Source organism: Amborella trichopoda, chromosome 4 (genome assembly GCF_054954075.1).
Source record: "Amborella trichopoda isolate Santa Cruz 75 chromosome 4, AtrichopodaSantaCruz75HAP2 v2.0, whole genome shotgun sequence".
NCBI lineage: Eukaryota > Viridiplantae > Streptophyta > Magnoliopsida > Amborellales > Amborellaceae > Amborella > Amborella trichopoda.
Window position 1 is genome coordinate 11,352,157 of NC_142339.1, and position 27,461 is coordinate 11,379,617.

At 32.9% G+C, this 27,461-nt stretch overlaps 1 protein-coding gene, 3 non-coding genes and 1 pseudogene across 5 annotated transcripts; 2 read left to right on the forward strand and 3 right to left on the reverse strand.

Moving 5' to 3' along the window:
* Nucleotides 1-2,801: 2,801 nt before the first annotated feature.
* Nucleotides 2,802-2,926, reverse strand: LOC148782270 (small nucleolar RNA SNORD14). The gene has a single exon (XR_016055166.1). It is a non-coding gene; the product is annotated as a small nucleolar RNA SNORD14 (small nucleolar RNA).
* Nucleotides 2,927-6,271: 3,345 nt separating this feature from the next.
* Nucleotides 6,272-9,979, reverse strand: LOC148782271 (ABC transporter G family member 1-like). The gene is made up of 5 exons (XM_088863837.1): nt 9,566-9,979; nt 8,407-8,535; nt 8,139-8,333; nt 7,827-7,913; nt 6,272-7,169 (listed from the first exon to the last, which is right to left on the reverse strand). Exons 1-5 carry the CDS (start codon nt 9,977-9,979, stop codon nt 6,567-6,569), a joined length of 1,428 nt encoding a protein of 475 aa, XP_088719963.1. The 3' UTR covers nt 6,272-6,566.
* Nucleotides 9,980-12,916: 2,937 nt separating this feature from the next.
* LOC148782272 (ABC transporter G family member 1-like) lies at nt 12,917-21,532 on the forward strand (annotated as a pseudogene). The gene is made up of 7 exons (XR_016054160.1): nt 12,917-13,667; nt 16,829-16,908; nt 17,676-18,226; nt 19,256-19,384; nt 19,458-19,652; nt 19,879-19,965; nt 20,623-21,532. The product of XR_016054160.1 is annotated as an ABC transporter G family member 1-like (transcript).
* Nucleotides 21,533-24,862: 3,330 nt separating this feature from the next.
* Nucleotides 24,863-24,987, forward strand: LOC148782273 (small nucleolar RNA SNORD14). Its single transcript, XR_016055169.1, has one exon. It is a non-coding gene; the product is annotated as a small nucleolar RNA SNORD14 (small nucleolar RNA).
* A 1,319-nt stretch (nt 24,988-26,306) lies between these two features.
* Nucleotides 26,307-26,431, reverse strand: LOC148782274 (small nucleolar RNA SNORD14). Its single transcript, XR_016055164.1, has one exon. It is a non-coding gene; the product is annotated as a small nucleolar RNA SNORD14 (small nucleolar RNA).
* Between the last annotated feature and the right edge of the window lie 1,030 nt (nt 26,432-27,461).

The window sequence follows — 27,461 nt, forward strand, 5'->3', positions numbered from 1 at the left end:
AAATAATTTAAAATAATAAATTAATCAAAATTCCCTTTAAAATTTTTAAGTGTATTTTGGTCTTTTTATTAATTATTTTTTGATATCTTTATTTGATTATTCTATTTTTAAAGATAAAAGCCTTAAATTTAAAATGATTTAGATTTATTGGAAAAAATTAAAATTAAAATGCAAAATACAATCCTGATCATTAGATCACCCTAAAACCAATATGGGCCATTGAGCATTCACTGTAACTATCAGCTAGCGGCCTGCCCTCATATTCTCCCTGTTATTGTATATTAAACTTCCCAAGTTTTTTTTGTTCTTTCAATGCACATTTTTATTATGGGTGGGGTTACAACATTAAACAGTTCAATTAAGGTGAACCTCCAAATTTTATCATAACTTGTAATTTTGGTATTAAAAATTCTTAAGATTATTTGAAAAACTATTTTCACATCTAATTATAAACCTTTAAGCTCTAAAAATAGTTAAAATCAAGTAGATCTAGATATGTATGAAAATCTTGAAAATGGATGGTCTATATATATGTATGAAAATCTTGAGAATGGACGGTCTAGATAATGTGTTTCAATATGCACTATTTTTTAGATTTTAATCTTTTTTTTTTTCTTTTTCATATTCATACATCTCAATGTCGAGATAATCAATTAGAAGATTTTTCAACATTAAAACAACCTTTTTCAAATGGATTTTTTAGGCGCATCCGTAGTTCTACATTTTAAGGTACATTTCATGGACGCAACCCTATGTAAAATTTTTCAGTGATCTTCTTGTAGTATAGGTATATGGTTTCACATAAGATGTTTGTAAATAATTGTGATCTTCTTATAGTATAGGTATATGGTTTCATATAAGATGTTTGTAAACAATTGTGATCTCCTTGTAATATAGGTATATGGCTTCAATGAATACATCGCTTCTTTTTAACTGGGTTATGTTATTGAGAGTTTGTTTGAAATAATTTTCTAATGTATTTCCTACACTCTGTTTCTTGCCTCGCCTTTGGATGTCGTACATGCGGAGATAATATGATGGAGGTATATGAAGTAATTATTTAAATGGTGTGGTTTTTGAAGGGTTACAACCTCAAAATTAAAGCGAGGTCCAAATTTTATCATATAATTTTGGTATAAAAAAGTATTCAGATTGATCTCAAAATCTATTTTCATATTTAATTAAAAAGTTTTAAATTCTAAAAACTAAAAATAATTACAAACAACTAGATATATAAATATATAAAAATCTAAAAAATGAAATGTGTTGCAACATGCACTATTCATTTTATTTTTTTTATATTCATGCATCTCAATGTCAAATCTCAATATCAAGATGATCAATTAGAGGATTTTTCAGCATTAAAATAGCATTTTCAGATGGATTTTTAAGGTGCACCTTTAATTCTACTTTTTAAGATTGCAACCTTTCATAAACTTTTTCATTATTTAAATAATCTTTTACATATTTAATTTTGTATTAATTCCTACATAAATTTAACTGGGACTAAGAGTTTTATTATCATCAACCTCCAAAACCAAAACTGATTTAATTTTTACAAATAATTTATAGAGAGCCAACTCTCATTAGAAGAGATTTTTGATGAGAGAAATTTGTTGGAGGTTTGTTTCCAAACAAAGTTTATTGTTTTATACGAATTGGAAAATGATTTTTGGAGTGAGACAAGTTTGTTTTCAATCAATGTTTAACTGTATTATATTGATTAGAATACAGTATTTTTCATTGTGATTTTGTATGCAACGAAACAACTCCAGAACGCCTATTTCTAATCTCGCCACACTTATAGTCAACCGCAACCCAAAAGAAGCAACATGAATAATAACCATTTTAAATGTATATAATATGATCTCATTCCCTCTGCCAAAGTAATGTAATTTTTAATAATTTTAAGACTACGCTTTTCACTGCCTTCCTACTTTCGTGATACATCTGTTGCAAATTTTCCCTTCGCCGGAAAAATTTGAGTTTTTCAAGAGAATATAAATTTATTTTTTGTTGCACTAAACAAGAAAGCGCAATTGTTTTTTGGGGAAATTATAATTCCCCGCACCCCCCCCCCCCCCAAGAGCTAAACTTTCGTGAAAATCGAAAGCTCTGATACATTCCATAGCATGGCCAAGTTAATATACTTTTGAGAAATTAGAAACAAACAAAAAAGGCCCAAATAAAATAGAGAGCTACCTTATATGGATAACTCAGTTAAAAGGCCCGAAACAATTAAAGTAAAGCTTAGAAAATCAAATTAAAACTTTGAAGAGGTTATTTTGATGTCAAAAATATTGATAATTTCAAAAGAAAAAATATTTTAAATCTTGGTGTCCGTATCTCTTGTAATACGTTGTAATACATTTTATGGAACATTAGAGATGTTGAACATAAATTTTCCTGCCATCAACTTTAAATGCAATTGAAAAAAATCAATTTAAACATGAAAAAAAACATATTAAAAGTCAAAATACATCCAGGAATAACAGAGAGGAATACTCACTCCAAAACGAGTATCACAACCAGCAAAAATATTCTAAAATGTTAAAACAGTACATAAGAATTCATAAAAATCTTAAAAATGTCAAAAGAGCAAAGAAGAATTCATAGAGAGATCGAGAGAGAATAAGCAAGAATAAGATAACAAAAATTAACCAAAAGAGACCATTAAATAGATGGACAAGAAGATCTGAGAGAGAGAGAGAGAGAGAAAAAGAGAGAACGAAGACATAACTTCTAAAAAGGCACAGAATTTAAAGAAGGACAGGAGTAGGACTGAATTTTGTGAGAGAGAGTGTCTCAAACATCCAAGGAAGAGTTAGGCAGCATTAGCTCTCAAGCTTGGCGGGGCGAAAGCTCTTAGGCGGCCACTGTGAATGTTTTTCTGAGAAAGAAGCGTTTCTTTTTATCATCATTGACACAACCATTCATCCAATATAAACATCTTCACATGAAGATCACATCAAAACCATTACAGAGTTATCAAAGACCTTGATTTAAAAAGCCCAACAGATCAGAGAAAAAAACCCTTTGAAAGGTTCATTATGTTATCATCCCGACCTCGAGATATATAGGTGTAAAAAAAAAAAAAAGTTATTTCAAGGTTGGTTAGAAGTTTGGAAGGTTTTTAACAGATCATCTCGACATCGTGATGTATGTTGAAAAAACAAAAATAAATAAATTTCAAGTCCCAAAAATAGTGCATCTTGCAACACAATATCTGAATCGTCTATTTTAAAGATTTCATGTGTTTATAGACCTACTTGAATTAAACTATTTTTTGGGTCCAAAATTTAGAATTAAAAATGAGAATAGATTATTAAGCTATCCTAAGAATTTTCTTCATCCAAATTATATCTTGTACTAAAATTTGGTATTGCAGCATATTTTGATTTTTTAAAGTTGCAATCTTATACAAACCACACCATTAAAAATATTACATTGCTTATTCTCTATTATCTTTTTCTACCATTTCATATTTTATGAGTCCACATACTCATGTAGAACTGCGGTCCTCTTAATAATTTATTTTACAAAATTTAACAAATATAAATAAAAATAGATTATTAAACTATCCTAAGAATTTTCGGTACCCAAATTATATCTTATACTAAAATTTGGTGTTGCACCTTACTTTGATTATTTAAGGTTGCAACCTTGTACAAACCACACCCTTAAAAATATTGCATTGCTTATTCTTTACTCTCTTTTTTACCATTTTATATTCTTTGAGTCCACAAACTCATGTAGAAATGTGGTCCCCTTAATAATTTAATTTTGAAATAGAATTTGATCCTAATTTTGAGGGAGTACATAATATTTAACAAGGAGAATATTAGCCTCTAAAAATAAAGATTTTATAAAACTAAAAACGAGATTTTTTTAAAAAAATATTTGAATTTTACTTTTTCTTTGGAGGACTATTATTTATGTGACCCGATTTTGGGGGACAGTGTAGATCTCCAAGTCCTTATAGTAACATGTGGGGGCTTGGACACACCAAACAATTTTCCTTACATTGAGGGTATTTTAGTCCATGGATTATTTTTTAGGGAAAGTCTTAAGTGTGACCCTACCCACATATAAAATATATGTGATCTCTGCTCTCAATTGTAAGATCTGAGAAGATGGCTGGAATACCTTGAGTCACAATGCCATAAGTTGGCTCTTGAGTGTCAGATCTTGATCCGACGGCTTAAAATATTTTATTTGTAATATTTTTATTCTATAAATCATTTTGCAGCGAAATTTGGGTCACATATATATCTAACAGGGGTGAACATGATAAACATAAATTAAAAAATATTTCCCCAGATAAAACAATACTAGAATACCCTTAAAACTTTAGAGGCATTCTGGTTATTTATTCTCCACATAAATATTTTTTTATTTTTTTGCTAGGTGGCCAATAAGAAGATGGGATACCTTAGTAGAATAAATATTTTTTTATTTTTTGCTAAGTGCCCAATAAGAAGATGGGATACCTCAAATTTAACTTGATTTTCATAATTAAAAATCAAATAATGTTTTGGTGTGACATTGTAATATGAGCAATCCTAACAATCTATTCAAATTGAACAGTTGAGAAGTGGGATCACATGAAATCTATATGTGGGTGGGTCACGTGGAATGCTTTCCGTATATACCTCTTTCAAGAGAGGGGCAAGTTAATAATATTAGTTTGAGAGCAGCCCGTGTCACTCTTTCGCCACTGAACATTTTGTTAGATGTTATATGCATCTTTAAAAAAAACAAAGAAGAAGACATTATTGGATTTCTAGGTTCAACAAAAAAAAGGTCATTACCTTCATAATACAATTACAAAGTATATGGATCATCGACCTCATGTCTCTTATTGAATTCCATGGATGGGTTCTTCTAAGTTCAAAGAAGCCATAGGGAAGGGAACACCTATGGGAAGCCACTACGTTGCGATAAGAGAAATTTACAGAAAATCCGTTTCTATTTTTGGAAATTTGAAAATGGTCATGTATATCCTATATTTTACACTAAAATCTTACTTTTTGATCTAATAATGTATTTCAATTCTATATTTTATATTTTACACCAAAGTCTAACTTTTTTTTTATAGTGAATAGTGTATTTTAATTCTATCTTATTTTCAATAAATTTGATTAAGTTCAAATTTTAAGTATCCATGCTTCTTATCATAATACACATGTAAAACATTATTAAAAATATATTTCAATGACAAAAATACCCCTATAAATTTCAAAATTTTTATATATTTTGTTAATTATTATTTTTTTATTTTATTTTTATTTTGGTTATATTGTGAGATGGTGATAGAGAAGTTTCTATAAGGCCTAGGTATTATGAAAACAAGATAAGCCACACCTAAAATCCTCATCTAGAAAGTACTTTTGGCAGCATAAATCTCCATGATGTATCTAAAATCAATTTTCAACATCGATAATGAAATTTGAAACTCAAAAAATGATACACATATTGAGAATCTATGAAAACTTGCTTTTAGGGGAAAATGGATGGCCTAGATAATTTGTTACAATATACATTATTTTTAGAGCTTAAAATCCTAATTTTTTCCCAACCATAACCTTCAAGCTGAAATGATCGATGTATATATTTTCCAATACTTGAATCGCAATTTCCAATATTTTGATAGGGCTGCAGCCTTATCAAACCAATTTCCAATATTGATTCCCCAAATTTGAGCTAAATTAAATAAAATAAAAGTTAAAACACAATTCACACTCGCAAAAAGTGAGACTATAAAATATACATGTCGATTTTTAAATTTTGATAATTATAAATTTTGCTTGAGTGATGCCTAAATTGCGATCAATCCTATATTTCATGAGCTCATTGAGAGAGAGCAAGGAAATACAATAATAATACGTAACACTTTTTTTTTCTTTTGGGAATACATTTATAATTTTTTTTTTTTTGATAAGTCAGTGGGGGAGAAAGCCTTATCCCAAAATTTTCATTAATAATAGAATACATACGCATAATTACTATACAATAAATAAATGGCAATGGAAAAACATATACAATGACCCTAGCCTAACATGTACATTAACATCATTTCAAGTAAACAGATGATCTCTGCCCACCATGAAGGGGACTGCATCATATTTGATAATTTCGAGGGTTATCCAACCTCATAGTAATAAGTGTACCAATACGTGTACTGTGTATTTACCCCGGAGATCCAACTTCCATGTTCCTACGAAATCAGCTTGTTTCATCTGTCAAACGGACAAGGAGATAGGAAGAAAACTTGTATCTTCACTATTATCAACACGTAGATATAAAATCAGTAGTAATTTTGCAACAAATTAATTTGTACAGTAAGAAACAAATTCTATTCTAGGAGAAAAGGGCATTTCTTTCTGCTCTTCTGTCGCTTGCTAGCAAGGCCGAGCTAAAAGAGCCAAAAAAGCCCTTACATATTGGAGTATGGCCACAAAGGCCTCACGATTGCCATTTACTTCATGGTCTCTTTTTTCTATTATTTTAAAATACATTTAATAATATTATTTACTTGATGCTATTTTCAATAAGTTACTTTTCAACTATTTTTTCTTCATCACATTCTCACTAAACTTAATTATGCCCAAGAACATGAGCCTATATAAAACCACCATGCCCAACAATATGGCCAAGTCCACCCACTTGGAGTACCCCATCTCCACTTGCCATGTCTCTGTTAAAATCTTCTCTCCTGTTATGGTGGGTGACCCTCCTACTAAGCCATTAGGGAAAGTAAGACCCTCATACTCATTCTTGTAAAAACGTTGGTTAGCATACTTATGGAATGCGATGTAGTACATTGGGTACTTCCAGAACGGCTTAGGCAAGTCGTTAGGCAGTCGGAAAAAGCCACCGTTCAGCATCATGACACCTTGGATACCGGCACCGGTGATGATGCCCATGAGGAAGTCGGGGACGAGGCTCGCAACAATCATCATGAGGCTCTCTACAAGCATCATGCACACAAAGAGGACTAGAGCAAAGTAGATGAAGTGCTCGGCTCCATCTTGAAGACGAGTCAGGTAGTAGGCGATGGCTCCCGGGATTAGAGAGATGAGGAGGAGGTAGGGGGTGGAAGAGATGGTGTTTCCAATCACATAGGCGCCCACGCCGTAGTGCCCGTTTAGTCTCTCACGCCCGAAGATCTGTGACCATGAGGATCAATCCATGTGAGAGAGGCAGAGAGAGAGCGAGAGTCTCTAGTCATTTGCATCTTGGATTATCAGGTGAGATGTTTTGACCCCTCAATGTAATTTTTTCGTTTTCTTCTAATCTTTAAGCTTTTTATATGGAAAATGTTTATATAGAGCCGAGGCTCTAAACAATCAAATTAGAGTCCACCTAAAACTTTTTGAGGTTGTTTTGATGCCCAAATATCCTTAAATTGATCATCTCGATATCAAGATTCATAGACATGAGAAAAAATTGGATTTCAAGTTTTAGAAATAGTGTATCTTGTAACGCATTTTTGGACCGTCAATTTTCAAGTTTTTATAGATATGCTTGATCTACAGTGTTTTTCAAACTTTGAGCTTTATTAGTAAAGATGAAAATATATTTTAAGGCTATCACAAAGATTTCCAGTATTTAAACTACCTTTCTCGATACTATTTGAAGGTGCGCTTTACTTTGATTGTTTAGAGCTTCAGCTCTATACAAATTGCACCCTTTTTATATAGGTTCATGGTTCCGTACTCTTGATTCTTTTTTCTTTAGTATTCTACTTGAGTCATCAAATTTTTTTTTATTGTTGCTGTATAAAGGAAAATAAATATATGGAAAGATAGTAATGAAAAAACGACCTTCATGTCCTCCACAAAGGAAGGGAAGCCTCCAATCGCCATGAACGTCAAAAATGCTGCCACAAACATGAGCATGGACCCTCTCGCCTAAAATTTTTGTCAATACAAAACACACGAGAACCATGATATTTAGAAGGTAGAATGCATAGGTTGTTCAACTTTTGATTGAAGTTGAATGGACTCAAGGCAAAGGCGATCAGGTGCCACAACATGACATTTTGAGTTCCATTTTTACCACAAGTAAGGCTGTTCCCCACTGATCTACCTAAAAAGCAAAAAAAACTTTTAATTGAAGCACAATGTCACACTAACCTGAATGGAGCCAAAGTTGTGGCCAATGTCAAAGAAGATGGTGCCTACACACACGCACAACGCAATGTAAACTCCTAGGCGCAACCAATAATATCCCAAATCCCTATACATGTTCACAAAAGATCTTCTTGTCAAGACTGATGCTTGTGTAAAGAAGCTTACTTGGCTTCCTTTCTTTGTCAATGCTTCTCCCTCCTATAACAAATCTTTCAAAGAGTTAGACATACACACATATGGAGAGAGAGAGATTGAGAGAGAGAGGTCTTACACTCTTGGATATATCAGCTACACGAGCAAGGACTTGTTTGGCCATGGTGGATGACTTGTAAGACTTGACTAAGATATCAATGGCCGCAGAAGCTTTTATCGACTTGGCCTCGGGACCTTGTTCAATATCCTAAGGAAATTGACTACTTCTTAGTGACAAGCAACAACCTTGGATCAACAAACACCAGCCCAAATCCAAGAATTGCAAGCCTAGGAGTGCTTGAAAAAGTATTGGGCTTGACTTGGGCCATCATATAAATATATATGATGTATATTCTCCAGCATGGCATAACTCGGCCCATGGGCCAGTGCACCTTACTTTTTAGAAAAATATCAATAAAAGTGTCGAAACCCATTGCAATGTAGCTAAAAGAATAAAAAGATTACAAATTACACTTAATATAAATGGCTATATTAATCGGGTACTTAAAGAAATGGTGGAAACTTTGTCTTCCAACTTGCCTCAATTCGATATTAGGAAGCCATAACAATTAAGGGTGCTTTGGTAATTTTAGCCCCAAATAAGCTTTAACTAAAGGATGTGGTTTGTATAGAGCCTAGGCTCTAAACAATAAAAATTAAAGCCTACTTTCAAATAGTATCGAGAAAATCTTTGTGAAAGCTATAAAATATATTTTCATATTTACTTATAAAGTTTCAAGTTTCAAATTATCCATGAAAACTTGAAAATCTTGAAAATTGACTGTCCAAAAATATGTTACAAAATACAATATTTTGAAAATCTTGAAAATTTTGATGTCGAGATGATCAAGTTGAAGATATTTGGGAATCAAAACAACCTCTTTTAGTAAATTTTTATAGGAAGGCTCAAATTTGATTGTTTAGAGCCTCGGCTCTGTATAAACTTTTCCCATAACTAAATGACACTTTTGAGGGTAAAATTACCAAAAACCTCCAATTTTTTTGGCTTGTCAATACTGATTGGGTGAAATTTGGATAGTTTTTAACATTTTCTTTGATGAAGTGATTGATTGATAATGAAATTTAAAGGCATATCGCGAATTGTAATTTGTAATATTTTAACCCATTTAGTGATATTGTAAAGGTTTCAACCCATTTTCCTTATTTTCTTGGCCCAAACCAGGTCCAAAAGCTCACATAGACATGAGAGGGGGATAGACTGTGCATATTCCAATTACCTTATCAAAGTCAGAGTTGATGGTGCGGAGGAAGTGATCTGATGGGTTTCTCAGTGAAGGGCAAGGGAACCCACTCAGTGCGAAAAACTCACTGGCTACAGTGGCCGGGCCAAAATACACAGTTTTCCCAGTGGAGAGGAGGCATAGTGTGCTGAAGAGGCCGAACACCTCAGCACTAGGCTGGTGTATCGATGCCACCACGGTTCGACCATCATGCGAAGCCAAACGTGCAGCTCGAGTCATGATATGGTAAGATGCTGCACTGTCGAGCCCACTAGTGGGCTCATCAAGAAAGAGAAGGCTAGGTCTCGTGAGGATCTCAATACAAACGCTCACCCTTCTCTTTTGGCCACCACTTAGTCCCTTAACGCCCCAACCCCCTATCCTTGTATGCATCGCATCTTGTAAACCCATCTCTCTGATGGTTGTCTTAGCCCTCTTAAAATTATTAAAAAATACATTACTTTGGTAGAGGGAATGAGATCATATTATATACATTTAAAATGGTTATTATTCATGTTGCTTATTTTGGGTTGCGGTTGACTATAAGTGTGGCGAGATTAGAAATAGACGTTCTTGAGTTGTTTCGTTGCATACAAAATCACAATGAAAAATACTGTATTCTAATCAATATAATACAGTTAAACATTGATTGAAAACAAACTTGTCTCACTCCAAAAATCATTTTCCAATTCGTATAAAACAATAAACTTTGTTTGGAAACAAACCTCCAACAAATTTATCTCATCAAAAATCTCTTCCAATGAGAGTTTGTTCTCTATAAATTATTTGTAAATATTAAATCAGTTTTGGTTTTGGAGGTTGATGATAATAAAACTCTTAGTCCCAGTTAAATTTATGTAGGAATTAATACAAAATTAAATATGTAAAAGATTATTTAAATAATGAAAAAGTTTATGAAAGGTTGCAATCTTAAAAAGTAGAATTAAAGGTGCACCTTAAAAATCCATCTGAAAATGTTATTTTAATGCTGAAAAATCCTCTAATTGATCATCTTGATATTGAGATTTGACATTGAGATGCATGAATATAAAAAAAATAAAATGAATAGTGCATGTTGCAACACATTTCATTTTTTAGATTTTTATATATTTATATATCTAGTTGTTTGTAATTATTTTTAATTTTTAGAATTTAAAAATTTTTAATTAAATATGAAAATAGATTTTGAGATCAATCTGAATACTTTTTTATACCAAAATTATATGATAAAATTTGGACCTCGCTTTAATTTTGAGGTTGTAACCCTTCAAAAACCACACCATTTAAATAATTACTTCATATACCTCCATCATATTATCTCCGCATGTACGACATCCAAAGGCGAGGCAGGAAACAGAGTGTAGGAAATACATTAAAAAATTATTTCAAACAAACTCTCAATAACATAACCCAGTTAAAAAGAAGCGATGTATTCATTGAAGCCATATACCTATATTACAAGGAGATCACAATTATTTACAAACATCTTATATGAAACCATATACCTATACTATAACGAGATCACAATTATTTACAAACATCTTATGTGAAACCATATACCTATACTACAAGGAGATCACTGAAAAAGTTTACATAGGGTTGCATCCATGAAATGTACCTTAAAATGTAGAACTACGGATGCGCCTAAAAAATCCATCTGAAAAAGGTTGTTTTAGTGTTGAAAAATCTTCTAATTGATTATCTCGACATTGAGATGTATGAATATGAAAAAAAAAAAAAAAAAGCTTAAAATCTAAAAAATAGTGCATATTGCAACACATTATCTAGACCGTCCTTTCTCAAGATTTTCATACATATATATAGACCATCCATTTTCAAGATTTTCATACATATATAGATCTACTTGATTTTAACTATTTTTAGAGCTTAAAGGTTTATAATTAGATGTGAAAATAGTTTTTCAAAGAATCTTAAGAATTTTTAATACCAAAATTACAAGTTATGATAAAATTTGGAGGTTCACCTTAATTGAATTGTTTAATGTTGTAACCACACCCTTAATAAAAATGTGCATTGAAAGAACAAAAAAAACTTGGGAAGTTTAATATACAATAACAGGGAGAATATGAGGGCAGGCCGCTAGCTGATAGTTACAGTGAATGCTCAACGGCCCATATTGATTTTAGGGTGATCTAATGATCAGGATTGTATTTTGCATTTTAATTTTAATTTTTTCCTATAAATCTAAATCATTTTAAATTTAAGGCTTTTATCTTTAAAAATAGAATAATCAAATAAAGATATCAAAAAATAATTAATAAAAAGACCAAAATACACTTAAAAATTTTAAAGGGAATTTTGATTAATTTATTATTTTAAATTATTTTGTAGAACTTTTATTAGATGTGCCTTGATGAGAAGAATGGATATTCCAAATTTCATGTGATTGGGATTTATAGAAAAATTAATAAAATTATATTATAAAATGAAGTCGTCATCATCAGATCAACCCATTTTTAATATGGGCCGTTGGATTTATATTATTGCGTCAACCCATGCCAAAATAACATAAAGGTGGGAACCACTACAAGAGGAAGTGTGGCACTCCACTGCTTCCCACTCACAACAATTCAACCAATCCATTTGGACCGTCAATGTAGCATTTGGGTTGGAATTAGAAGTATTGAAATCCAAGAGGGCCACTATTTCATTTTCTCTACAAAATGGGGAGCCCTCTAAGGCCATGGAGAAATCGAAAAAGCACATGACAGTAGTGAATGGTAATATTGGGATAAGACGCAGATGGTGGGGAAGAAGGGCTCCTTTTCTAGCTTCCATGGTGCTTCCATTGACTAAACAAGCACTGATGAAATGCTTGCTACAAGCCCTCCTCGCGAGTCCCTTCTATAGGGGAGGCAAAATTTACGTGTGGACCCAAAAACTAGTTTCGGGGAATTAGAGAGTATTTCCTTGAGGTATCCATCGTAAATAATCCAAGAAGGCACACCTCTAAATCATGTCGAAAGATGGAGTTTCTATACATGAAGATAGGCACAATGCATTGATGTGATTCATTAAAAAAATTTCCATGACAAAATGTAGAAAGTCAGGTCCTCTTAAAACCATCTAAGAGAGAGAAAGATGTGTGGGTCATCTCCATGTCAAGAGACAGACAACTGCATCTCCAAGTCATTGGAGAGAGAGAGAGGCAACTGTTTGCATTGATGATTGAGGCCATTAAATTTTCTTTTGAAGCAAAGGCAGGAGCCATTTGAAACAATGGCAGGAGCCATTTTTTCCACAAGCGGGCCCCTAAGTTCATTGCTTGATGTACTATGTGTGGATTTTCCTTTTTTCTATAGACTAATTTGACACTAAATTTTTTATGTTCATTCCTCTATTAAAATCGCACTAGCGAAAAATATTCAAAAAATATTTTCGATAAATTAAAATGATCAAAATACCTCTACACGCGCATTTTAAATGGACCAAAAAGAGTTTAAAACCATCGTCCCCTCAGACCAGTCTTCCCAGCCCCCGTCCGCCCCTCCCCAATCTCTCTCTCTCTCTCTCTCTCTCTCTCTCTCTCTCTCTCTTTCCCCTACATTCTTGTTCAAGCTGCTCTCAATCTCGATGGCCTCACCCCCTTATGTCCCACGATGGACGCCGAGGTCGAGCCCAACGCAATCCCCAAACCCTTTCCTCGGCCAAAGTCTCTTCCAACATGAATCTAAAGACGACATCTCCCTTGATGAAATCACTCCCAAACCATTCCAACCAAACCCGAGCCTAGATGTCTCCGACACAGATGAGGATGCATCAACCACCACCGAATGCTTCTTCCACCTCAATTCATCAGCTCTCCAACCGGCCAAGATTTGCTCTAAACACACTGCTGTGACTAGTGTGGAGATGGGTAGGACCAAGCATAAGTCTGTTCTGCCCGATATCGATCCAGTAGGCTCCATTGGGTCCAAATTGTCATTAACATGGACCGATCTGTGGGTCACGGCTCTTGGGACAGAGGGTGCGTGCACAATTCTAAAGGGGCTCAATGGGTGCGCCCAACCAGGCGAGGTCTTGGCTATCATGGGCCCGTCAGGGTGCGGAAAGTCAACCCTTCTCGATGCACTTGTAGGTTTGAGGCTTTCTTTCAACTTTAGATTTTTTTATTATTGAGCATGTTCACTATGTTCATGTGGGAATATATTAAGGACGTGGTTAGCATGCGGCCAAGCCCGCAAATGTAGAAATGTGGGCTTGGCAATTAAATTATATTTATTTTAAATATAATTTAATCCTAATAATTAGCGAATATATAATTTTTACCATGGAGATCATGAATATGAAAATAAATATATTTTGAAACTATAAATAATAATTATATTAAAAAAAAAACATTTGGACCGTTTAGATGGATCACCTACTTGCATCCATCTTTAAGAGGGATACTTTACACCTATCGATCGCATATTGTAGAAATGCAGTCCAGCCCACATGAAACAATTGTTCACATATTAATTTATCCCTTGAGGAAAAGACTGACTTAAAAGGATTTTTTATCTCAGATTTGAGGAACCCCCTATCATTATTTTGGGAAGAGAATTTTCATTTTGAGTTCTCTAACACTTCGATCTAAACCTCCAAGAAATGAACAGCCTCTTTTTAATCTTGAGGCATTGTTGTTTAAGTACATCGAGATTGTGATTCATAAAAAAAAAAAATAGTAAAGTTGGTTTATGGATTGAGAAGGTTACATCTCCGGAATTTGGAATCCTAAAAGTGCTTCTAAATTGAGTTTTACCCATAGTAAATAGATACTCTCAAGGGGGAGTGCAAAATATTTTGGCCGACTGATTTTTTTATTTGGTAGAAGCCTTTAGTGGTCTAGGTAGGCTCTTGCGATCCGGGCTTGGTCTAAGGGAACGTTTCTTTGAAAAAAAATATTTATAGACGTAAACACTTTGCAAAAAAAAAGACTTTTGTAAACTTTCATTTTTCAAAGTTTGTTAACATGTGTTTGGCAATTTGTTTTTTTTTTTTTGGGTAATTCATATGTTTGATAACTTGCGTAGTACTTAAATACATGTGTTATTTAAATATTATAACTTAAAATATATAGTTATATTTATTCAAATAATATTTAAATATTAATAAAATACAATATATTATATATTATATATAATAAACTAAATATATTAGATATAATATGTAATACAATACAAATATAATATATATCTATATAATATAATTTAGTATAATATAAATATATGTAATATAGTATATAACTTTATGGGTGCAGTTTGTATAGAGCATAGGCTCTAAACAATCAAATTAGAGCCTACTTTCAAATAATGTCGAGAAATATGGTTTCACTACTAGAAATCTTTGTGATAGCCTGAAAATATATTTCCATATTTATTTATAAAGTTCAAGGCTACAAAAAAAGTATAGATCGGTTGATCTATGAAAACTTGAAAATCTTGAAAATTGACGGTCCAGAAATACATTACAAAATACACTATTTGCAAAACTTGAAATCCATGTTTTCTCATGTCCATGCATCTTGATGTCAAGATGATCAATTTGAATAAATTTGAGCATCAAAACAACCTCTTTAGTGAACTTTTTGAGGTAGGCTCAAAGTTTATTGTTTAGAGCCTCAGCTCTATATAAACTTTCCTCTTTATATATTATATAGCTATTCCATTAGTTCTGAATCCAATGATAGGGACTGGATATGTAAGGATAAGCTTCAACTCCACCCTTTCTGACGCACTTTTGGTGTTGTATTGGTCCAAGTGGGGATAGCATTTGTCGATGGGGTTTTAACAAAATCCAAAAATATGTGAGAAGACATAGATATAGAGGTAATATCTATTATATATAATACTAATATACATTAATAATATAAAACATATAGTATAATATAACATAACATAAAATAAATATATATTAGTAATTTATATATTATATTTAAATAAAACCAGAGAAATGCTTGCCATGGGTTGAAATGTGGTTATATTTTTATGCAAAGTGGACCATTTTATACTAAAATATTTTATGATGAGTTTTATTTACAAAAATATGTATAAGGCAATTTTAACGTGCACCAACCAAACATGCCGTAACAAAACGGAACATTCTAATCAAAGTGAAGTTCTAATACCACCAAAAAAGATGTTTGGTTGTTTTTACTTTGTTTGGATGCACAAAATTTTTGGAACATTAGGGTTTTCTCGTCCTTTTAAGCGTAATAAAGCTGTCAACTTGGTCTGCCCCTATTTTTAGGGGAGCCTAATTTCAGTAACCCAACTTATCCAAAAGAAAACAAAATGTTATTTAAAAAATAATACAGATTATTTGAAGTTACCTATAAAAGGCAGGCAATGCAATTTGATACGATAATTAGGGTTCCAATCTCGGATTAGACTTTTACTTCTCCATTTGCTTGAGCAATGGTAGCTTGAAAATCTATATTTCTCTAAATTATGAATTTAAAGCTCTAAAAATAGTGCAGATATAGTTAATCTAAACTTACTTTAAATTTTAGAAAATGAATGGTCCAAATAGTTCATTGCATTGATTCTAGGACTTGAAATCTTTCTTGTATATTCTTATATTCTGTGGCCGGGATGATTAATTTGAAGTGGATGTTTATGGTACGCTTTACCTCTATAGTTTGATGTTCACACCTCATCTAAACTTGTTCCTTCCTTAAATGAGTGTGTTTAGTCACGAGCAGCTATCAATCAAAATAGATAGCCTTTGATGCTTTAACATTATTACTTTATTTTTAAATTTCATAATTTAAATTGGAATAAATTATGTTTAACAATAAAATGTTAACCATTAAATTTTATAAAAATTAAAAATTGTCGCATTCCTTATTTGTATTGGAAATAAAAATTAAGGGACTCCTTATAATTTGAGGACTTAAATTTAATATTTACGGAAATAAACTTTGTTCATTAAGACTCTATTGTACAAGAATAGCATCTCTTCTAAATTCCTACTAATACAAATATTTGTTAAAAATAATGAATTTAACTATATTTTTTTCATAGAATTGCACTGGTATGCAAGAGAAGATCCTAGGTTGTATTTGGTTTTATTTTTGTAAATTAATGTTATATTTTCTAGACATATGGAAGTCATCTAGCCGGTATTGCAAAAGAAAGAATGCAAAAAATTTGATTGTACATGTTGTGCTAGATCACACAGCCCTTTCATTTTTCATGAGTGTTCATTGTATTCTGACACTTGTGATGTCCTACACTTGGATTGCTTGAATTGTAGGCCGAGTGAGTTCTAACACAAAGCAAACAGGGGAGATCCTTGTCAATGGTCGGAAACAAGCCCTAGCATATGGAACATCGGTATGGACATACCTTACTTGATGCATTAATTCTGTATTTTACATTGGGATCAGCCCTCTTAATTTAGTCGTTGGACCCTATACTAAGGTACATGGTTCCTAAATAGAAGGACAGGGTTCCTAAAGTTCTATTTAGTATGTGCTACACCATGGGAACATCCAAAATCCATTGAGAGATTAACAACAATTCTTGATGATGAGCAGTCAATTGGATAGAGTTAATCTCGACCATTCATCATTTAGAACGCAATACATGTTCCTATGGTGTAGGATACATCATGCACCTTAAATGTAAGGGTGCGGTTTGTATAGAGCCGAGGCTTTAAACAATCAAAGTAAAGCCTACCTTCAAATAGTGTCGAGAAATATGGTTTCAATATTGGAAATCTTTGTGATAGCCTTAAAATATTTTTTAGTCTTTAATTAAAAATTTTACAGCTTCAAAAATAGCGTAGATAGAGCAAATCCGTGAAAACATGAAGAGCTTGAAAATTGATGATCCAAAAATGCATTACAAGATGCACTATTTCCAAAACTTGAAATTTATGTTGCTTCTCATGTCCATGCATCTTGATGTCGAGATGATCAATTTGAGGATGTTTGGACATCGAAACAACCTCTTCTAATGAAATTTTTTAGGTGGGCTCTAATTTGATTGTTTAGAGCCTCGCCTCTATATAAACCTCTTCGTAGATGCAAAGGACCGATCCAGCACCGTTCACTTTCAATTTCTAATCTATATAGGCTCATATGCCTTTTGAAACCTAGGCCCATGTGACCCAGGATGATACACTCATGACCACCCTCACGGTATGGGAAGCAGTGTACTACTCAGCCCAGCTCCAGTTGCCCAGCACCATGTCGAGCTCCCAAAAGAGAGAGAGGGCTGAGACAACCATCAGAGAGATGGGTTTACAAGATGCGATGCATACAAGGATAGGGGGTTGGGGCGTTAAGGGACTAAGTGGTGGCCAAAAGAGAAGGGTGAGCGTTTGTATTGAGATCCTCACGAGACCTAGCCTTCTCTTTCTTGATGAGCCCACTAGTGGGCTCGACAGTGCAGCATCTTACCATGTCATGACTAGAATGCACGTTTGGCTTTGCATGATGGTCGAACCGTGGTGGCATCGATACACCAGCCTAGTGCTGAGGTGTTCGGCCTCTTCAGCACACTATGCCTCCTCTCCACTGGGAAAACTGTGTATTTTGGCCCTGCCACTGCAGCCAGTGAGTTTTTTGCACTGAGTGGGTTCCCTTGCCCTTCACTGAGAAACCCATCAGATCACTTCCTCCGCACCATCAACTCTGACTTTGATAAGGTAATTGGAATATGCACAATCTATCCCCCTCTCATGTCTGTGTGGGCTTTTGGACCGGGTTTGGGCTAAGAAAATAGGGAAAATGGGTTGAAACCTTTACAATATCACTAAATGGGTTAAAATATTACAAATTACAATTGGCGATATGCCTTTAAATTTCATTATCAATCAAGCACTTCATCAAAGAAAATGTTAAAAACTATCCAAATTTCACCCAATCAGTATTGACAAGCCAAAAAAATTGGAGGTTTTTGGTAATTTTACCCTCAAAAGTGTCATTTAGTATGGGAAAAGTTTATACAGAGCCGAGGCTCTAAACAATCAAATTTGAGCCTTCCTATAAAAATTTACTAAAAGAGGTTGTTTTGATTCCCAAATATCTTCAACTTGATCATCTCGACATCAAAATTTTCAAGATTTTCAAAATATTGCATTTTGTAACATATTTTTGGACAGTCAATTTTCAAGATTTTCAAGTTTTCATGGATAATTTGAAACTTGAAACTTTATAAGTAAATATGAAAATATATTTTATAGCTTTCACAAAGATTTTCTCGATACTATTTGAAAGTAGGCTTTAATTTTTATTGTTTAGAGCCTAGGCTCTATACAAACCACATCCTTTAGTTAAAGCTTATTTGGGGCTAAAATTACCAAAGCACCCTTAATTGTTATGGCTTCCTAATATCAAATTGGGGCAAGTTGGAAGACAAAGTTTCCACAATTTCTTTAAGTACCCGATTAATATATCCATTTATATTAAGTGTAATTTGCAATCTTTTTATTCTTTTAGCTACATTGCAATGGGTTTCGACACTTTTATTGATATTTTTCTAAAAAGTAAGGTGCACTGGCCAATGGGCCGAGTTATGCCATGCTGGAGAATATATATCATATATATTTATATGATGGCCCAAGTCAAGCCCAATACTTTTTCAAGCACTCCTAGGCTTGCAATTCTTGGATTTGGGCTGGTGTTTGTTGATCAAAGGTTGTTGCTTGTCACTAAGAAGTAGTCAATCTCCTTAGGATATTGAACAAGGTCCCGAGGCCAAGGCCATAAAAGCTTCTGCGGCCATTGATATCTTAGTCAAGTCTTACAAGTCATCCACCATGGCCAAACAAGTCCTTCCTCGTGTAGCTGATATATCCAAGAGTGTAAGACCTCTCTCTCTCAATCTCTCTCTCTCCATATGTGTGTATGTCTAACTCTTTGAAAGATTTGTTATAGGAGGGAGAAGCATTGACAAAGAAAGGAAGCCAAGCAAGCTTCTTTACACAAGCATCAGTCTTGACAAGAAGATCTTTTGTGAACATGTATAGGGATTTGGGATATTATTGGTTGCGCCTAGGAGTTTACATTGCGTTGTGCGTGTGTGTAGGCACCATCTTCTTTGACATTGGCCACAACTTTGGCTCCATTCAGGTTAGTGTGACATTGTGCTTCAATTAAAAGTTTTTTTTGCTTTTTAGGGTAGATCAGTGGGGAACAGCCTTACTTGTGGTAAAAATGGAACTCAAAATGTCATGTTGTGGCACCTGATCGCCTTTGCCTTGAGTCCATTCAACTTCAATCAAAAGTTGAACAGCTTATGCATTCTACCTTCTAAATATCATGGTTCTCGTGTGTTTTGTATTGACAAACATTTTAGGCGAGAGGGTCCATGCTCATGTTTGTGGCAGCATTTTTGACGTTCATGGCGATTGGAGGCTTCCCTTCCTTTGTGGAGGACATGAAGGTCGTTTTTTCATTACTATCTTTCCATATATTTATTTTCCTTTTTACAGCAACAATAAAAAAAAATTTGATGACTCAAGTAGAATACTAAAGAAAAAAGAATCAAGACTACGGAACCATGAACCTATATAAAAAGGGTGCAATTTGTATAGAGCTGAAGCTCTAAACAATCAAAGTAAAGCGCACCTTCAAATAGTATCGAGAAAGGTAGTTTAAATACTGGAAATCTTTGTGATAGCCTTAAAATATATTTTCATCTTTAGTAATAAAATTCAAAGTTTGAAAAACACTGTAGATCAAGCATATCTATAAAAACTTGAAAATTGACGGTCCAAAAATGCGTTACAAGATACACTATTTCTAAAACTTGAAATCCAATTTTTTCTCATGTCTATGAATCTTGATATCAAGATGATCAATTTAAGGATATTTGGGCATCAAAACAACCTCAAAAAGTTTTAGGTGGACTCTAATTTGATTGTTTAGAGCCTCGGCTCTATATAAACATTTTCCATATAAAAAGCTTAAAGATTAGAAGAAAACGAAAAAATTACATCGAGTGGTCAAAACATCTCACCTGATAATCCAAGATGCAAATGACTAGAGACTCTCGCTCTCTCTCTGCCTCTCTCACATGGATTGATCCTCATGGTCACAGATCTTCGGGCGTGAGAGACTAAACGGGCACTACGGCGTGGGCGCCTATGTGATTGGAAACACCATCTCTTCCACCCCCTACCTCCTCCTCATCTCTCTAATCCCGGGAGCCATCGCCTACTACCTGGCTCGTCTTCAAGATGGAGCCGAGCACTTCATCTACTTTGCTCTAGTCCTCTTTGTGTGCATGATGCTTGTAGAGAGCCTCATGATGATTGTTGCGAGCCTCGTCCCCGACTTCCTCATGGGCATCATCACCGGTGCCGGTATCCAAGGTGTCATGATGCTGAACGGTGGCTTTTTCCGACTGCCTAACGACTTGCCTAAGCCGTTCTGGAAGTACCCAATGTACTACATCGCATTCCATAAGTATGCTAACCAAGGTTTTTACAAGAATGAGTTTGAGGGTCTTACTTTACCTAATGGCTTAGTAGGAGGGTCACCCACCATAACAGGAGAGAAGATTTTAACAGAGACATGGCAAGTGGAGATGGGGTACTCCAAGTGGGTGGACTTGGCCATATTGTTGGGCATGGTGGTTTTATATAGGCTCATGTTCTTGGGCATAATTAAGTTTAGTGAGAATGTGATGAAGAAAAAATAGTTGAAAAGTAACTTATTGAAAATAGCATCAAGTAAATAATATTATTAAATGTATTTTAAAATAATAGAAAAAAGAGACCATGAAGTAAATGGCAGTCGTGAGGCCTTTGTGGCCATACTCCAATATGTAAGGGCTTTTTTGGCTCTTTTAGCTCGACCTTGCTAGCAAGCGACAAAAGAGTAGAAAGAAATGCCCTTTTCTCCTAGAATAGAATTTGTTTCTTACTGTACAAATTAATTTGTTGCAAAATTACTACTGATTTTATATCTATGTGTTGATAATAGTGAAGATACAAGTTTTCTTCCTATCTCCTTGTTTGTTTGACAGATGAAACAAGCTGATTTCGTAGGAACATGGAAGTTGGATCTCCGGGGTAAATATACAGTACACGAATTGGTACACTTATTACTATGAGGTTGGATAACCCTCGAAATTATCAAATATGACACAGTCCCCTTCATGGTGGGCAGAGATCATCTGTTTACTCGAAATGATGTTAATGTACATGTTAGGCTAGGGTCATTGTATATGTTTTTCCGTTGCCATTTATTTATTGTATAGTAATTATGCGTATGTATTCTATTATTAATGAAAATTTTGGGATGAGGCTTTCTCCCCCACTGACTTATCAAAAAAAAAAAAAAAATATATGTATTCCCAAAAGAAAAAAAAAGTGTTACGTATTATTATTGTACTTCCTTGCTCTCTCTCAATGAGCTCATGAAATATAGGATTGATCGCAATTTAGGCATCACTCAAGCAAAATTTATAATTATCAAAATTTAAAAATCGACATGTATATTTTATAGTCTCACTTTTTGAGAGTGTGAATTGTGTTTTAACTTTTATTTTATTTAATTTAGCTCAAATTTGGGGAATCAATATTGGAAATTGGTTTGATAAGGCTGCAGCCCTATCAAAATATTGGAAATTGCGATTCATGTATTGGAAAATATATACATCGATCATTTCAGCTTGAACGTTATGGTTGGGAAAAAATTAGGATTTTAAGCTCTAAAAATAATGTATATTGTAACAAATTATCTAGGCCATCCATTTTCCCCTAAAAGCAAGTTTTCATGGATTCTCAAATGTGTATCATTTTTTGAGTTTCAAATTTCATTATCGATGTTGAAAATTGATTTTAGATACATCATGGAGATTTATGCGGCCAAAAGTACTTTCTTGATGAGGATTTTAGGTGTGGCTTATCTTGTTTTCATAATACCTAGGCCTTATAGAAACTTCTCTATCACCATCTCACAATATAACCAAAATAAAAAAAAAAAAAAAAAAATAATTAACAAAATATATAAAAATTTTGAAATTTATAGGGGTATTTTTGTCATTGAAATATATTTTTAATAATGTTTTACATGTGTATTATGATAAGAAGCATGGATACTTAAAATTTGAACTTAATCAAATTTATTGAAAATAAGATAGAATTAAAATACACTATTCACTATAAAAAAAAAGTTAGCCTTTGGTGTAAAATATAAAATATAGAATTGAAATACATTATTAGATCAAAAAGTAAGATTTTAGTGTAAAATATAGGATATACATTACCATTTTCAAATTTCCAAAAATAGAAACGGATTTTCTGTAAATTTCTCTTATCGCAACGTAGTGGCTTCCCATAGGTGTTCCCTTCCCTATGGCTTCTTTGAACTTAGAAGAGCCCATCCATGGAATTCAATAAGAAACATGAGGTCGATGATCCATATACTTTGTAATTGTATTATGAAGGTAATGACCTTTTTTTTGTTGAACCCAGAAATTCAATAATGTCTTCTTCTTTGTTTTTTTTAAAGATGCATATAACATCTAACAAAATGTTCAGTGGCGAAAGAGTGACACGGGCTGCTCTCAAACTAATATTATTAACTTGCCCCTCTCTTGAAAGAGGTATATACGGAAAGCATTCCACGTGACCCACCCACATATAGATTTCATGTGATCCCACTTCTCAGTTGTTCAATTTGAATAGATTGTTAGGATTGCTCATATTACAATGTCACACCAAAAAATTATTTGATTTTTAATTAAGAAAATCAAGTTAAATTTGAGGTATCCCATCTTCTTATTGGGCACTTAGCAAAAAATAAAAAAATATTTATTCTACTAAGGTATCCCATCTTCCTATTGGCCACCTAGCAAAAAAATAAAAAAATATTTATGTGGAGAATAAATAACCAGAATGCCTCTAAAGTTTTAAGGGTATTCTAGTATTGTTTTATCTGGGGAAATATTTTTTAATTTATGTTTATCATGTTCACCCCTGTTAGATATATATGTGACCCAAATTTCGCTGCAAAATGATTTATAGAATAAAAATATTACAAATAAAATATTTTAAGCCGTCGGATCAAGATCTGACACTCAAGAGCCAACTTATGGCATTGTGACTCAAGGTATTCCAGCCATCTTCTCAGATCTTACAATTGAGAGCAGAGATCACATATATTTTATATGTGGGTAGGGTCACACTTAAGACTTTCCCTAAAAAATAATCCAAGGACTAAAATACCCTCAATGTAAGGAAAATTGTTTGGTGTGTCCAAGCCCCCACATGTTACTATAAGGACTTGGAGATCTACATTGTCCCCCAAAATTGGGTCACATAAATAATAGTCCTCCAAAGAAAAAGTAAAATTCAAATATTTTTTTAAAAAAATCTCGTTTCTAGTTTTATAAAATCTTTATTTTTAGAGGCTAATATTCTCCTTGTTAAATATTATGTACTCCCTCAAAATTAGGATCAAATTCTATTTCAAAATTAAATTATTAAGGGGACCACATTTCTACATGAGTTTGTGGACTCAAAGAATATAAAATGGTAAAAAAGAGAGTAAAGAATAAGCATTGCAATATGTTTAAGGGTGTGGTTTGTACAAGGTTGCAACCTTAAATAATCAAAGTAAGGTGCAACACCAAATTTTAGTATAAGATATAATTTGGGTACCGAAAATTCTTAGGATAGTTTAATAATCTATTTTTATTTATATTTGTTAAATTTTGTAAAATAAATTATTAAGAGGACCGCAGTTCTACATGAGTATGTGGACTCATAAAATATGAAATGGTAGAAAAAGATAATAGAGAATAAGCAATGTAATATTTTTAATGGTGTGGTTTGTATAAGATTGCAACTTTAAAAAATCAAAATATGCTGCAATACCAAATTTTAGTACAAGATATAATTTGGATGAAGAAAATTCTTAGGATAGCTTAATAATCTATTCTCATTTTTAATTCTAAATTTTGGACCCAAAAAATAGGTTAATTCAGATAGGTCTATAAACACATGAAAATCTTTAAATAGACGATTCAGATATTGTGTTGCAAGATGCACTATTTTTGGGACTTGAAATTTATTTATTTTTGTTTTTTCAACATACATCACGATGTCGAGATGATCTGTTAAAAACCTTCCAAACTTCAAACCAACCTTGAAATAACTTTTTTTGTTTTTTACACCTATATATCTCGAGGTCGGAATGATAACATAATGAACCTTTCAATGGGTTTGTTTCTCTGATCTGTTGGGCTTTTTAAATCAAGGTCTTTGATAACTCTGTAATGGTTTTGATGTGATCTTCATGTGAAGATGTTTATATTGGATGAATGGTTGTGTCAATGATGATAAAAGGAAACGCTTCTTTCTCAGAAAAACATTCGCAGTGGCCGCCTAAGAGCATTCGCCCCGCCAGGCTTGAGAGCTAATGCTGCCTAACTCTTCCTTGGATCTCTGAGGCACTCTCTCTCACAAAATTCAGTCCTACTCCTGTCCTTCTTTAAAGTCTGTGCTTTTTTAGAAGTTGTCTTTGTTCTCGCTTTTTTTCTCTCTCTCTCTCTCTCTCTGATCTTCTTGTCCATCTATTTAATGGTCTCTTTTGGTTAATTTTTGTTATCTTATTCTTGCTTATTCTCTCTCGATCTCTCTATGAATTCTTCTTTGCTCTTTTGACATTTTTAAGATTTTTATGAATTCTTATGTACTATTTTAACATTTTAGAATATTTTTGCTGGTTGTGATACTCGTTTTGGAGTGAGTATTCCTCTCTGTTATTCCTGGATGTATTTTGACTTTTAATATGTTTTTTTTCATGTTTAAATTGATTTTTTTCAATCGCATTTAAAGTTGATGGCAGGAAAATTTATGTTCAACATCTCTAATGTTCCATAAAATGTATTACAATGTATTACAAGAGATACGGATACCAAGATTTAAAATATTTTAGTTTTTGAGATTATCAATATTTTTGGCATCAAAATAACCTCTTCAAAGTTTTAATTCGATTTTCTAGGCTTTACTTTAATTGTTTCGGGCCTTTTAACTGAGTTATCCAAATAAGGTAGCTCTCTATTTTATTTGGGCCTTTTTTGTTTGTTTCTAATTCCATAGCATGGCCAAGTTAATATACTTCTGAGAAATTAGAAACAAACAAAAAAGGCCCAAATAAAATAGAGAGCTACCTTATATGGATAACTCAGTTAAAAGGCCCGAAACAATTAAAGTAAAGCCTAGAAAATCAAATTAAAACTTTGAAGAGGTTATTTTGATGCCAAAAAAATTGATAATCTCAAAAGAAAAAATATTTTAAATCTTGGTATCCGTATCTCTTGTAATACGTTGTAATACATTTTATGGAACATTAGAGATGTTGAACATAAATTTTCCTACCATCAACTTTAAATGCGGTTGAAAAAAATCAATTTAAACATGAAAAAAAACATATTAAAAGTCAAAATACATCCAGGAATAACAGAGAGGAATACTCACTTTAAAACGAGTATCACAACCAGCAAAAATATTCTAAAATGTTAAAACAGTACATAAGAATTCATAAAAATCTTAAAAATTTCAAAAGAGCAAAGAAGAATTCATAGAAAGATCGAGAGAGAATAAGCAAGAATAAGATAACAAAAATTAACCAAAAGAGACCATTAAATAGATGGACAAGAAGATCTGAGAGAGAGAGAGAGAGAGAAAAAGAGAGAACGAAGACATAACTTCTAAAAAAGCACAGACTTTAAAGAAGGACAGGAGTAGGACTGAATTTTGTGAGAGAGAGTGTCTCAGACATCCAAGGAAGAGTTAGGCAGCATTAGCTCTCAAGCCTGGCGGGGCGAAAGCTCTTAGGCGGCCACTGTGAATGTTTTTCTGAGAAAGAAGCGTTTCCTTTTATCATCATTGACACAACCATTCATCCAATATAAACATCTTCACATGAAGATCACATCAAAAGCATTACAGAGTTATCAAAGACCTTGATTTAAAAAGCCCAACAGATCAGAGAAACAAACCAATTGAAAGGTTCATTATGTTATCATCCCGACCTCGAGATATATAGGTGTAAAAAACAAAAAAAGTTATTTCAAGGTTGGTTTGAAGTTTGAAAGGTTTTTAACAGATCATCTCGACATCGTGATATATGTTGAAAAAACAAAAATAAATAAATTTCACGTCCCAAAAATAGTGCGTCTTGCAACACAATATCTGATTCGTCTATTTTAAAGATTTTCATGTGTTTATAGACCTACTTGAATTAAACTATTTTTTGGGTCCAAAATTTAGAATTAAAAATGAGAATAGATTATTAAGCTATCCTAAGAATTTTCTTCATCCAAATTATATCTTGTACTAAAATTTGGTATTGCAGCATATTTTGATTTTTTAAAGTTGCAATCTTATACAAACCACACCATTAAAAATATTACATTGCTTATTCTCTATTATCTTTTTCTACCATTTCATATTTTATGAGTCCACATACTCTTGTAGAACTGCTGTCCTCTTAATAATTTATTTTACAAAATTTAACAAATATAAATAAAAATAGATTATTAAACTATCCTAAGAATTTTCGGTACCCAAATTATATCTTATGCTAAAATTTGGTGTTGCACCTTACTTTGATTATTTAAAGTTGCAACCTTGTACAAACCACACCCTTAAAAATATTGCAATGCTTATTCTTTACTCTCTTTTTTACCATTTTATATTCTTTGAGTCCACAAACTCATGTAGAAATGTGGTCCCCTTAATAATTTAATTTTGAAATAGACTTTGATCCCAATTTTGAGGGAGTACATAATATTTAACAAGGAGAATATTAGCCTCTAAAAATAAAGATTTTATAAAACTACAAATGAGATTTTTTTGAAAAAATATTTGAATTTTACTTTTTCTTTGGAGGACTATTATTTATGTGACCCGACTTTGGGGG

Coding starts and splice junctions, on each gene's coding strand:
- LOC148782271 (XM_088863837.1), bottom strand. CDS start 9,979: ATGGGTTTACAAGATGCGATGCATACAAGGATAGGGGGTTGGGGCGTT. Junction 8,334..8,406: donor TAGCTGATATATCCAAGAGT/GTAAGACCTCTC, acceptor GATTTGTTATAG/GAGGGAGAAGCATTGACAAA. Junction 7,914..8,138: donor ACAACTTTGGCTCCATTCAG/GTTAGTGTGACA, acceptor CAAAAATTTTAG/GCGAGAGGGTCCATGCTCAT.